Source organism: Acanthopagrus latus, chromosome 2 (assembly GCF_904848185.1).
Source record: "Acanthopagrus latus isolate v.2019 chromosome 2, fAcaLat1.1, whole genome shotgun sequence".
NCBI classification, from domain to species: domain Eukaryota; kingdom Metazoa; phylum Chordata; class Actinopteri; order Spariformes; family Sparidae; genus Acanthopagrus; species Acanthopagrus latus.
Window position 1 is genome coordinate 11,631,557 of NC_051040.1, and position 13,596 is coordinate 11,645,152.

Here is a 13,596-nt window from a genome sequence, read left to right on the forward strand (position 1 = left end):
TTCCAAGTATATGCATTACACTTCCATGACTTCCCTTTTTCCCCTCAAACAAGTGTGTTGGGGACCATTTAACTATCTCAACTGTATCTTTATTTGGCAGCCGTGAATGCTTGGGTGGTGTTTTTAGCCTTTTGTGTGAGTATCATCATGTCTTCCAGGATAACCATATCTTAGTGGAAACAACCACAGAACCAGTTTCAAGTACTGTTTGTGGACAGACTATATTTTTTTGTCAGTTTCGTTACATTCTCACCATTGTGTGTACTGAGATATAACCAAATGAAATGTTTCAGCACTCGTGGGATTTTAATGGTACTATTTGTAAGCATTACCTAAACAACAGCCTGATCAAACTGGCATGCAACATAAAGAAGTATGGGAAAGGTCATTGTGACTGAATCATTTTAATTAATGCAGATATTGTAGACAAAAAACCTGCAGGAATTACGATGTCTTATTAAAATGAAAAAGTTGCCATTTTTGGGTCAGGTCATGTGTTTTGCACAGAGTCTCCTTTCCTTATCAGCAAAACTATGATGGTCAGCCTGAACAATTTCATGTTCTGCTCTGGTATTCAGTTTTGGTCAGTCAGCTCTAGATCTCATGGCAGGGCTCTATACACATTCAACAAGTAAAAAGTTGTGATTGTTAAACTCTTTAGGAAATAATAGGGAACTAAACATGTCATACCAAAGTTATTCTGTGAACACGTTATTCTTTGATCATAATCTTAACTGTTTTCAAAGGAAATAGATACTAGGGCAGTACATCGATAGGTGCTTCATCATATAGGTAAATGTAGGTGATTGTGTATTACATGCTGTTATCTCAATGTGCTATGTCTCGACTGGCATGATATACCGTGGAAAAACATGTGAAAGTGCAATGCAGTTCTTTAAGAAAATTAAGATGGCGTTTACCCTACACTTTCATTTACAAATTAGTATGTAAAAAAAAAAAAAATCACAGTCACAATGATTTTGGTGCCCCCTTCCCCATCATGTGCTTTTTTGTATTCTTCTCTGGTTTCAGTAAGATAATATAACATTTTGGAATAAAAATACAAATGAGCAGTCCAAAACTTGAAGCCAGAATAGCAAATATCTCCACAGCTACACTGAACTTCCCAGGCGAGCTGACATATGCTGGGATAAAAGTGATCCATACTGCACAGAATATCAGTATGCTAAATGTGATCAGTTTGGCTTCATTGAAATTATCAGGCAGTTTCCGAGCCAGAAAAGCAAGACTAAAACACAACACAGCGAGAAGTCCTATATAACCAAGTACAGCCCAAAACCCTACAGCTGAGCCCAGAGCACACTCTAAGATGATTTTGTTCTTAAACTTCTTAAAATTCTGAAATGGAAAAGGAGGAGAAATTGATAACCAGAGGATACATATGATAACTTGTATAAGAGTGAAACCCAGAACACTGAGTTTCTGCTGTGCAGGCCCAAACCATTTCATCATATCACTACCTGGGAGTGTGGCCCTGAAGGCCATTAACACCACTATTGTTTTCCCCAGAACACAAGAGATACAGAGGACAAAGGTGATGCCGAATGCTGTGTGTCGCAGCATGCAGGACCACTCAGAGGGCCGGCCGATGAAGGTCAGAGAACACAGGAAACACAGAGTCAAAGAGAAGAGCAGCAGGAAGCTCAGCTCAGAGTTGTTGGCTCTGACAACAGGAGTCTGTCTGTATCTGAAGAAAATGAACGCCACAACAGCAGTCATGCATGTTCCAAAGAGAGAAGCTGCAGTGAGCAGTGCTCCCATAATCTCCTCATATGAGAGAAACTCTGCCTCCTTCTTTACACAGGCATCTCTTTTCTCATTTGACCAGAACTCAGGATGGCATCGCACACAGGTGATGGAATCTGAAATCAAATTAATCAAAACAGGTGTTGGACTTGCATAGTACATTTGTCTTTTATTGTCTCAACATTTCCTAGTCTCTGCGCTTGCAAGTACAAGATACAGTTCAGTATAAATAGGCATTTTATTTTTATTATGTTTGGTTAGTTTGATATTCTTTATAAATTCTAAATTCATCATTTCATGCCAAGTAGTCCAATATCCAGAACTTTTACCAGTTCATGGTCGTGGAATAGTTGTTGTTGAATGATTACAGTAATTAATCTGATAAGAGACCATCATGTTTGACGAGAAACTGAAATTATAAAAAAAAAATCACTCGTCCTCCATTATTTTTCACTGCATAAAAAAATGAGTGCCACAGAACCTGTACAGAACAGTACTTCTCACAAACATTAATGTAACACTCAGTGTTCTTATTTAATCTGTAGACAATTGTACTGTCTTGACTTCAGGGCTTTCCATCAGTGTGTAACCTATTGAGCCTGTTATTCACTGGGTTCTGGAAATTTGGAAGTTAATCTTAGTCCCTTAGCTGGATACACATATGTATGTCAAGAATTATATTTTATCTATTATATGTGCATTAAACTACACATTCACAGAAGATGTTTGTCTTGTGTGTTTGTTTTGTCTCTAACTAAAGTTAGCTCTCACCAGAAACCACAGTTATTGCTGTTACCCTTGAGTGCCTTTTCTTTTCCCTCCTTTCTAAATTTGTGATGTGCCAAATCTAGCCTGCCTGGGGTGTACTGGAATCTCAGATTCCAGAGGAGTCCACAGACATCCCCCTCCAGCATGTGAAAACACCTCTGTACCTACACAATGTCAGACACATTGGAGCATTAACCTTGACATGCATTTCTAAGACTTTGCACTAATGTACATAAATATTTCCAACTCATGTTTCTGTATTTCATTAGTGTGCTCAGACATTTAGTGTGATTTCTAATGACAATTTTTACATGCTGTTGCCCTTGAATTAAATATTACAACACCTGTAATGTTGCTTATTTCTCCCTCTGCACATCTCAAACAGTCATAGCAGCAGACAGGTTTTCCTTTCTGCAGGACCTTGCGAGTTCCTGGAGGACATTTCTCACTGCAAACTGACAAAGGCACCTGCATGGACAAAATGGCAATGTAAAATATAATGTATAGGCTTTCACTCTGACAAGGTGTTGTCTATAAGAAATTATATTACTATTAATACAGAACAAACATTAAATGCAATATAAAAAAATGATTCAATTCAAATTTCAATAAAAATTATCGAACACATTGTAACTTGCCTCTTGTGAGTTCATGGCCCAAAATAAAGATTTATTATGCAGTTTCAGCTGTTTGTCTGCAGGTAAAGATGCATCATAACGACCAACTGCAACAAAATCCACAATGCCATTTTTTGCTGGCTGCCAGTTTACAATTTCATACTTTGCTGCTGGATCTCCATTCTCATCAAAGTAAACCTCATCGCCTTCCTTTGTTGTGAACCGAATCTTTCTTATGTGCTGTAAAATCTAAGAGGATATGCACCAATGCAGATCATTATTTGACACATTTTTTGTAGGTCCACTGTCTCAATAGGTTGATAAATAGACTGCAACAAATGTTCTTATTACAATATAAACCATTTAATCGTTTAAGTTAATTTAGTGTCATTAAGTCTTTGAACTTCAACTCACCGTAAATGGATCTAGCTGCACCTGGTTGTTACATGTTTTATTACAACTCAGAATATTATGAAGTGCATGGGCCACAGCATACACTCCTTTATAAACATTGTAGAAGATCGGCATGAGTGACATATCAGTGAAGCTGTTTTGAACTTCAGTCACATCTTCATGTCCAGTACATTCCGTTTGATTCTCTGCTAATGACTTTGACTTCGTGAACTTACAGCTAAACAATGTCTCCCAAAACTCTGTAAACAATTCATTACTAGATGAATTGAGCGGCTTCACATCCAACATGAACTCTCTCATGCCACTGATATGCGCTTTGGGGATGGACAGACCAATGGCACCATCCAGAATGTGATGGCTGTCCCTTGCGGCAGTTTCAGAATCAAAGATCCAGGCCTCAGTGCCTACCCACTGGTACCCAGTCAAATTGTGGTAAAAGAACTCATGCATTAACACATACAACTCCGTGGGGGAGAGGAAAGTGATAATCACCTTGGAAGTGGAAGCTTTGATAATGTCAATTATCTTTTGTATTTTGTCTGGCGGATCTGTTCTGTAGAAGGCCACAGAGTACTCCAGACAGATACCCAGCTGCTGGGCAGTTTCTGTGAATGTGGCCATGCCATGATTACCATAATCATCATTTGTTCTAATAGCTCCAATCCAAGTCCAACCAAAGTACTTGACCAACTGGGCCAGGGCTCTGCTCTGGTAGTAGTCACTGGGTATTGTTCTAAGAAATGATGGGTACTTGCTTTTTTCACTGAGACAAGCACAGGTAGCAAAGTGGCTGATCTAAAAGAAGAAGAAATGATATCCTACGATAAACATAGACAGCACATATTTGTGATGACTACATCATTATTTACTGAATAATTTCAAACAAATTTTCACAAATGTCATTTCATTTTTATCAATCTTACCCACCAGTGGGATATTAAATGGTCCGATAGCTGTAGATATGGCCATGCAAGGAGAGGAAAAAGTCTCTCCCATAATGGCCTGCACCTGGGCAGGTCTGGTACATGGTGCCTCAGAGGGTATGAATGCCACATCATTACCATTAGCCAAGGCCAATGCAACCCTTACACCTTTCGCAATGGAGGCACAGGCATCATAGATCTTATATCCCAAAGAGATTCCAGGCAGTAAATCTGTGCTGTTGTTAATCTCATCAATGGCAAAGAGTATAACCTGGGCATACTGGAAACCTCTGAAATTCAAACTTAATGTGGAAAGTAACAAAAAGTCGAAAATGCAATCAATCTGGCTTTGGAACAGAAACAATGAATACATAAAAAACAAACAGTGGATGGTATGCATAAATACAAGCAATGATTCTTATATTAAGATCTCACTTTAAGAACATTTTTTCAAATGTAAAGTTTACTATTCATGTAAATAGATTTTTGTGCTATGACTTACCTGATGCATTGCAGGGGCAATGGTTTGTACATGTAAGTATCTTGTCTATTTTTCCACTGTAAATGGAAAGATATGATTCCCCCAATCATAATGTCTTCATTCTTAGATAGCAATGGAATCTCAGGATCCCCTCTCAGTCTACAGATCGTCTCCTCAATTGAAATAACAGAAACGGAGGCCACCAATAACAGCTTAAACACTGCCAAGCCCCTCCCTCTCCACCTCTGTGTAAATGTCATACTGTCAAGAGTAACAGATGGGCTATGATGTGAACAAAATCTCTCACTGGTATTTATACATTTTGGAGTGCCATCAAAAATGAAACAGGGATGTCTTAGGGGAGAAAAGAGGAAGGCACACAGACAGACTAGACTTTGGGGATTTAGCCTCCCAGAGTGAAATTTCTTGCCTAAACATTACCTAAAATATATCTAAAGTTCGGTTCAATAGTTATTTCACTACTAATTTAAGTGGCTTTAAATTTGAATAAATAAATCTAAAGAACAGCTAAGCTAACCAGCTGCAATATCGTCATCCAAGTAACATTTGCTTTTCAACAAAGCCAGCATGAAATGCAGATCTCCAATTCTTTTGATTGAAAGATGAATTACATCTGGGAGGACATTCACATGGGGCATCTTCACTGCCCATAGGATGGATGCCTCTAACATAGGGGTCTTTCACATCATGTTCTGATGAATATATCAATAAAAAACGTCCGATTTTTTTGGTGTCCTACTTGATCTTGTCAGCGGAAAAATAAATTGCCAGTGTTTACTCTTCAACTACACAGGAATTAGTGGTGATTTCAAATGCTTACACAGACTACCATGTTTTAGGATATTATTTCATACACAGCCTCCTTAGCATCCCTATGCATGACATGCATTGGTGAACGAAAATTTGGAATTACACCATGTCAATTTTTGACAAGGATCCCCTTGAGTGCATTTAACCGATGTGAGCCCAAAGACCCTTGTCAATGAGATGGACCCCTATTCTTCCCCTCAACCAACAACACTTTTTGTAAGTACAACCATCACAATATCCTGATCAAACTGTCTGACATGCAACATTGTAAAGTTTCAGTCTTGAAAAAGGTCATTTTGACCAAAACATATATATAAATAAATGCAGAGGTTAAAAAAAATGTAAGCAGGAATTACCTTTTTTTATTAAAAATGTAAAAGTCCCCATCTTTGGTCAGTTCAGATGACTGTGCTCAGCCTTGAAGTTTGTACAGAGTCTCCTTTCCCCATCAGCAGAGCCAAGATGACCAGCCTGAACATTGGTATAGCCCTGCTTGTCACTCCGGGCCAGTTAGCTGTACAGCTCATCCCAGGTCATATACACATTCAAAAGGTACAAAGTTGTGACTGTTTAACTCAAGCTTTAGGAAATAAAAGGAAACCAAACAAGTCAAACCAAAGTTACTGTGTGAAAATGTTTGTCTTTAATCACAGTTTTAACAGTTTTCAAAGCAATTGGGAAATAGGGCAGTACATCGATGTGTGCTTCATATATTTGGGTGAGGTGACTGTTATCTCAATATGCTATGTCATGAATGGCATGATATACAGTGGAGACACATGGAAGTACAATGCAGTTCTTTAAGAAAATGAAGGTAAGTGTTAACTCTACACTGGTTTACAAATTAGTATGTAAACAAATGTTGGCACTAGAATGCCAATGCCAAAACATCATTTGAAGTTTTCACAATGACTTAGGTGCTCCCTTCCCCATCATATTCTTTTTTGTATTCTTCTCTGGTTTCAGTAAGATAATATAACATTTGGGGATAAAAATACAAATGAGCAGTCCAAAACTTGAAGCCAGAATAGCAAATATCTCCACAGCTACACTGAACTTCCCAGGAGAGCTGACATATGCTGGGATAAAAGTGATCCATACCGCACAGAATATCAGCATGCTAAAGGTGATAAATTTGGCTTCATTGAAATTATCAGGCAGTTTCCGAGCCAGAAAAGCAAGACTAAAACACAACACAGCCAGAAGTCCAATGTACCCAAGTACAGCCCAAAAGCCTACAGCTGAGCCCAGAGCACACTCTAAGATGATTTTATCCTTGAATATTTTAAAGTTCTTAAAGGGAAAAGGAGGAGAAATTGTTAACCAGAGGATACATATGATAACTTGTATAAGAGTGAAACCCAGAACACTGAGTTTCTGCTGTGCAGGCCCAAACCATTTCATCACATCACTACCTGGGAGTGTGGCCCTGAAGGCCATTAACACCACTATTGTTTTCCCCATCACACAAGAGATACAGAGGACAAAGGTGATGCCGAATGCTGTGTGTCGCAGCATGCAGGACCACTCAGAGGGCCGGCCAATGAAGGTCAGAGAACACAAGAAACACAGTGTCAAGGAGAAGAGCAGCAGGAAGCTCAGCTCAGAGTTGTTGGCCCTGACAATAGGAGTCTGTCTGTATCTGAAGAAAATGAACGCCACAACAGCAGTCATGCATGTTCCAAATAGAGAAGCTGCAGTGAGCAGTGCTCCCATAATCTCCTCATATGAGAGAAACTCTGCTTCCTTCTTTACACAGGCATCTCTTCTCTCATTTGACCAGAACTCGGGATGGCATCGCACACAGGTGATGGAATCTGAAAAACAATTATAACAGGTGTTGGACTTGCTCAGTACATTTGTCCTTAGTTGCTCAATGTTCCTGTTTTTATTTTCCCTGCATGACAGACACTTTAGAATCAAGTACAATTGATTTATTTCTTAAAGTTCCCCTCTAGACCTGTTATGAGTATATAAAAATGATCTGCTATGATTAACATTTCTTCTGAACATAGTCTTCCAGCTTGAAAAGTAAAAAAAAAAAAAAATGTAAAAAAAGACTCAGAAAAGCAGTGTAACTATGGTCTGTAAAAAAGTAGTGTACACAGCTACCGTGAATTCACCCATAGTTTCTTAAAGAGTCAGTGTGAAGCTCAAAGTAGGTGGCTCAACATCTGTCCCTCTGCCCAGGTCTGTTAGTTCAATTCACTGCACAGCAAGCCTCATTATTTGTCTTTTTGCCTTGGAAATTCTCCAAAAGGCACCAACACCACAGCTGAGTGGTTGAGCTGAGTGATTCAAATTAGCTGAGGCGAAGCCACTGGTGAAACCTGGGAGACAGTCTGCGGCTAGTTGGCCTTTGAAGTGCACTGCCCATTGATGCTGCTGCCAAGTTGGTGGTGATAGAGCAGCAGTGTTATGGCTAGTCTCAGATGATTGATATCGGAAACAACACAGACAGTCTGTTGTCCGCTATAATTAGTGATGAGCAGCAGTAGGGTGGCCTAATGAGCCCAGATATTCTGCAGCTGCAACAGCCAAAGTGCCAGTATATTTACCCATGTGCCCAGGTGAAGCTTACATCTTTTAAGTGTTTATTAGCTTCTGAGTTTGCAACTGGCAGTAGCTGACGCTGCAGTTGTGCTTGTGAACAATAATGCAGTGTTATGTTGTTACAGCATGTTAACAATTAATTGCTGGCATAGAGTTATATGTCAGTGGCATAATCTAAGATTCCAAAAAAATGGAGTCTGGATTAGAATTTTATACTCAGTGAGTTAGATATCTATTCAACTTCACAGGCAACCAAGTCCACATAGGGGAAATGTCACTGGCAGGAATAGTAGTTGTGCATTAGTCTGCAAACTGTTATCAAATTTGTGTTACATAGTATTTTCACATTGGGGCATTGGATTTGCTTATCAAGGTTAATCCATGGAAATCCATTACTGTTTATATGTGAGCATGAAAGTTGTAAATGTGGTTTTGTCTTGGATTTAGTATACCACACCTGTGATGTTACTGATTTCTCCTTCTGCACATCTTAAACAGTCATAGCAGCAGACAGGCTTTCCTTTCTGCAGGACCTTGCGAGTTCCTGGGGGACATTTCTCACTGCAAACTGACAAAGGCACCTGCATGAACAAAGAGACAATGTGTAAAATCCTTTGCAAGGCTGTGTTATTTTTAATTGAAACCACACACTATGATACAGTAACAACAACTTAAAAATGAATCAATATTAATAATTCAAATACAGTTTCAGTAACAATAAGTGATCACAAGAAGCTTACCTTTGGTGAGTTCTGGGCCCAAAATAAGGATGTATTTTGCAGCGTCAGCTGTTTGTCTGCAGGTAAAGATGCATCATAAAGACCGACTGCAACAAAGTCCACAATGCCATTTTCAGGTGGCTGCCAGTTTACGATTTCATACTTTGCTGCTGGGTCTCCATTCTCATTAAAGTAAACTTCATCACCTTCCTTTGTTTTGAACCAAATCTTTTTTATGTGCTGCAAAATCTAAGAAGATATGCATCAATGTAGATCATTACCTGACTAACTTTTTTATCGGTTTACTGTCTTAACAGTTTGATTAATGGACTGCAACAAGGTATTTCTGATAATATATATCACTTTTTTTTCTTTTTTTTTTTAATGGAAAAGGTATAATGTTGTCATTGGTGTTGAACTCACCGTGAATGGATCGAGCTGCACTGTGTTGTTACATGCTTTATTACATCTCAGAATATTATGAAGTGCATGGGCCACAGCATACACTCCTTTATAAATATTGTAAAAGATAGGCATGAGTGACATATCAGTGAAGCTGTTTTGCACTTTAGTCACATCTTCATGTCCAGTACACTCTCTCTGATTCTCTGCTGATAACTTAGATTTTGTGAACTTACAGCTAAATAATTTCTCCCAAAATTCTGCAAACAATTTATTACTAGATGAATTGAGCGGCTTCACATCCAACATGAACTCTCTCATGCCACTGACATGTGCTTTGGGGATGGACAGACCAATGGCACCATCCAGAATGTGATGGCTGTCCCTTGCGGCAGTTTCAGAATCAAAGATCCAGGCCTCAGTGCCTACCCACTGGTACCCAGTCAAATTGTGGTAAAAGAACTCATGCATTAACACATATACCTCCGAGGGGGAGAGAAAAGTGACAATCACCTTGGAGGTGGAAGCCTTGATAATATCAATTATTTTTTGTATTTTGTCTGGTGGATCTGTTCTAAAGAAAGACACAGAGTACTCCAGACAGATACCCAGCTGCTGGGCAGTTTCTGTAAAAGTGGCCATGCCATTATTGCCATAATCATCATTTGATCTAATAGCTCCAACCCAAGTCCAACCAAAGTACTTAACCAACTGTGCCAGGGCTCTGCTCTGGTAGTAGTCACTGGGTATTGTTCTGAGGAATGATGGGTACTTGGTTTTATCACTGAGGCAAGCACAAGTAGCTAAGTGGCTGATCTGACAGAAAAATAAATGATATCGTATGATAGATGCATAAATGAAATAAACAGAGCGAACTACAATTTATATCTAATAACTTTTTGGTATGGTGTGGATGAGTTATAAATTAGCAATTTTACACCAATGTAGTTTAACTTTTACCAAGTTTACCCACCAGTGGGATATGGAAGGGTCCAATGACAGTAGCTATGGCCATGCAAGGAGAAGAAAAGGTCTCTCCCATAATGGCCTGTACTTGGGCAGTTCTGGTACATGGTGCCTCAGAGAGTGCAGATATGACTTCATCACCATTAGCCAAGGCCAGTGCAACCATCACACCTCTGGCAATTGAGACACAGGCATCATAGATTTTATATCCCAGGGAGATGCCAGGTAGTAGGTCTGTGCTGTTATTAATCTCCTCAATGGCAAAAAGCATAGCCTGGACATACTGGAACCCTCTGAAATTCAAACTTGATGTTGACAGTTATAAAAAGTTGAAGGTGTAACTAGTGTATCATTAAAATAGGAACAATGACAATAAATAAAACAAAACATTTGAAATACTAACTATTTGCTTTTCAATACCTGTACTCAGTTCTTATTAGACATTTTGTTTTTTCATGGTATAATTTACCTGGTGCAATGCAGTGGCAATGGCTTGTGCATGTACGTATCCTGTCTGTCATTCCATTTTTCATGGATTGAAAAGATTCCTCCCAGCATAATGTCTCCATCTTTAGATAGCAGAGGATTCTCAGGATCCCCTCTCCTCCTGCACATTGGCTCCTCGGTCAAAGAAACATAAACAGATGCCACAAGCAACAGCATTAACAGTGCCCAAGTCCTCTTTGCCCATCTCTGTGTGGATGTCATACCTTTCAAGAACATCACCTGAGCAATTATGTAAAATCAAAATCCCTCATTGATCTTTATACATTTTGTAAAGCCATAAAAAAATGAATGATAGGGCAGTGATGTTTGATCTCTGGGGACGAACAAGGTGCGTGAGGATGGAGGTGCCCAAACAGAGGATGGGTGTTTTAAATATCTTAAATGTACAATGTATAATTTATGCCACTAGGGGGCTCTCTATCAAAACAAAAGTTATTTGATGAGAAATCAGCAAATTTCTGCTGAGCCGTCACTGTTATGAAGTGTTTGATCAGTTACCTATGTATCTCCTCCCCCTGCTTATTCAGTAAAACAGAAATATGTACCATGTACATCTGCAATTGTGCATCTGTATTTGTCTGAAATGTGATATTTACATAATCTTGTCCCATTCAAAGTTGACAAAATCATGGTGTGCCTCTGCCCTCGTCATTTCCTCACAATACTTTTGCCACTTAATAAGAGGGCATAGAATCAGTGGGATCTTCCCCCCACCCCCCCAATCCCTTGGATAGTCGTGATAAATTCCAGATTGAGGTAATGCAAAAACTATTGTGAGATAATGCAAAAGTGTTCTAAAAAATGTCTTGCCATGACCCTCAGGGGGCTGCTTAGGTTAACAAATGATTAGGTAATAATTATGATGGAATGAAAACAAATTTGTCATTGCCTCTTTGCCCAGCATATTCGTTTTTGTACTCTTCTCTGGTTTCATGAAGATAATGTAACATTTTGGAATAAAAATACAAATGAGCAGTCCAAAACTTGAAGCCAGAATAGCAAATATCTCCACAGCAACACTGAACCTCCCAGGAGAGCTGACATATGCTGGGAGAAAGGTGATCTATACTGCACAGAACATCAGCATGCTAAAGGTGATAAATTTGGCTACGTAGAAATTATCAGGCAGTTTCCGAGCTAGGAAAGGAAGACTAAAACAAAACATGGCCAGAAGTCCAGTGTACCCAAGTACAGCCCAAAAGTCTACAGCTGAGCCCAGAGCACACTCTAAGATGACTTCATCCTTTGACTCCTCAAAATTCTTAAATTAAAATTGTTAACCAGAGGACACAAATGATAACTTGTGTGAGTGGAATTATACTTATACATCAGACTAAAATGGACATTCGAACGCACATAGGTCTACAATAATTAAGAGACTAGAGACCTGGTTCCATTAAACAATAATTCTTTATTTTTGCCAAACAATACTACTAAAAATACTACTACTTTAGTTAGCTAGTTTGGTTGAGCAGTTAAGGGGAGTACTTCTGGGGCCAGTTGCCTTGTGTGTGTTTTGTGGGTGGCTAATGCTACGCATTCTGTGTGGTCCAGTGGTTTTGATTTATTATAGCTTCCGTGTTGGGGTTTGTGAGTAGCTGTACTAAGGAGCAGTTATTGCAAATAGCTGATCATTATGAATTCAGAGTTGCAGACAAAAAGCAAAAGGATGAGTTTAAGTGTGTTATCTTGTCTGCCTTATTTGAGAGAGGTGTCTTCAGGAAGGGAAAACCCCTGTCTGAAATGGTTGCGTTGCGGGTCGGTTCGGCTGGTGCCCCGGGCTCTGTGCCAGTGTCAAACTTAACATTTGAGCAAAAAAGAGAACTGACGTTGTTGCAGTTTGAGCAGGAAAAGCATATACTGAGAGTGGAGATCGGTCGTAGGACAGAGCTGGAGAAAGTTTGGCAGGAAACTGAAAAAAATGAAATCAGAGGTGTAATGTAAATTTGACTTGATTAGGGATGGTAGGCTGTAAAGTGAGTTGGGGTGGAGGGTGTCTTGCTCTCTGGTGCTGTGCTGCATTCCTTTAACATGGGCGCCAATTTACGTTTAGTGCTGAAATTTAATGAGAGGGCTCCTGCTCTGTCCTGTTTCAGTGTCCTGGGGCTGTAGCTGGGGTGTGTGGAGCTGGGCTATGATGCCGTTTTTAAGTCCTTTCATTACTAGAATTGTTGTGTCCATAGTTGACAGTGATGAGCATGTTCCGACTAGGCTGTTGTTAAGTCATGGGTGCGAAACACTTATTCATCTTGCGGTCAGTGTTGACGTTTTCGTTTGTTATGTACCACGGCTTAATATTGTGAGCTTGCTCACTTCTTCTTGCACTGTTGCGGTGGGGGTGCACCATTCGTTGCCTGTGGATGGTGTGTAGATGATTTTGGGGAATAATCTGGCTGGTGGTGCTGTATGGGCTAATGTGCCTCCTCTTCTGATTACTGCTAGACTGTTCAGGGCCATGCTGTAGCTTCTCCAGACTCGCATGAAAGTGAGAGTTAGGGGGAGTGAGTTTGTGGCCCCCTTGCCTGATCTGCCTCTGCTTTCACCAAACACTAAGGTCGCTGCTTCGCTCTTATTGTGTTGAGCTTGGGGGTGATTGGAAAGAGGTTGACGTTGTCAGCCTGGGAGGTTGTGCAAGAGACCACTGGATT

At 39.7% G+C, this 13,596-nt stretch overlaps 2 protein-coding genes across 2 annotated transcripts; both read right to left on the reverse strand.

Moving 5' to 3' along the window:
- Positions 1-969: 969 nt before the first annotated feature.
- Positions 970-5,230, reverse strand: LOC119008609 (extracellular calcium-sensing receptor-like). The gene is made up of 6 exons (XM_037079126.1): positions 4,992-5,230; positions 4,494-4,791; positions 3,567-4,361; positions 3,174-3,401; positions 2,880-3,003; positions 970-1,883 (listed from the first exon to the last, which is right to left on the reverse strand). Exons 1-6 carry the CDS (start codon positions 5,228-5,230, stop codon positions 970-972), a joined length of 2,598 nt encoding a protein of 865 aa, XP_036935021.1.
- A 1,474-nt stretch (positions 5,231-6,704) lies between these two features.
- On the reverse strand, positions 6,705-10,957 carry LOC119007771 (extracellular calcium-sensing receptor-like). The gene is made up of 6 exons (XM_037077663.1): positions 10,911-10,957; positions 10,449-10,746; positions 9,497-10,291; positions 9,095-9,322; positions 8,812-8,935; positions 6,705-7,618 (listed from the first exon to the last, which is right to left on the reverse strand). The coding sequence occupies exons 1-6, from the start codon at positions 10,940-10,942 to the stop codon at positions 6,705-6,707; spliced, it is 2,391 nt and encodes a 796-aa protein (XP_036933558.1). The 5' UTR covers positions 10,943-10,957.
- Between the last annotated feature and the right edge of the window lie 2,639 nt (positions 10,958-13,596).

Excerpts from the sequence above, each read along its gene's own strand:
- LOC119008609 (XM_037079126.1), bottom strand. The coding sequence starts at position 5,230 with ATGACATTTACACAGAGGTGGAGAGGGAGGGGCTTGGCAGTGTTTAAG. Across the intron at positions 4,362-4,493 it reads GACCATTTAATATCCCACTG|ATCAGCCACTTTGCTACCTG; the intron begins GTGGGTAAGATT and ends TTCTTCTTTTAG. Across the intron at positions 1,884-2,879 it reads AGAAATAAGCAACATTACAG|ATTCCATCACCTGTGTGCGA; the intron begins GTGTTGTAATAT and ends ATTTGATTTCAG.
- LOC119007771 (XM_037077663.1), bottom strand. The coding sequence starts at position 10,942 with ATGCACAAGCCATTGCCACTGCATTGCACCAG. Across the intron at positions 9,323-9,496 it reads TGCAGCTCGATCCATTCACG|ATTTTGCAGCACATAAAAAA; the intron begins GTGAGTTCAACA and ends ATATCTTCTTAG. Across the intron at positions 7,619-8,811 it reads AGAAATCAGTAACATCACAG|ATTCCATCACCTGTGTGCGA; the intron begins GTGTGGTATACT and ends ATTGTTTTTCAG.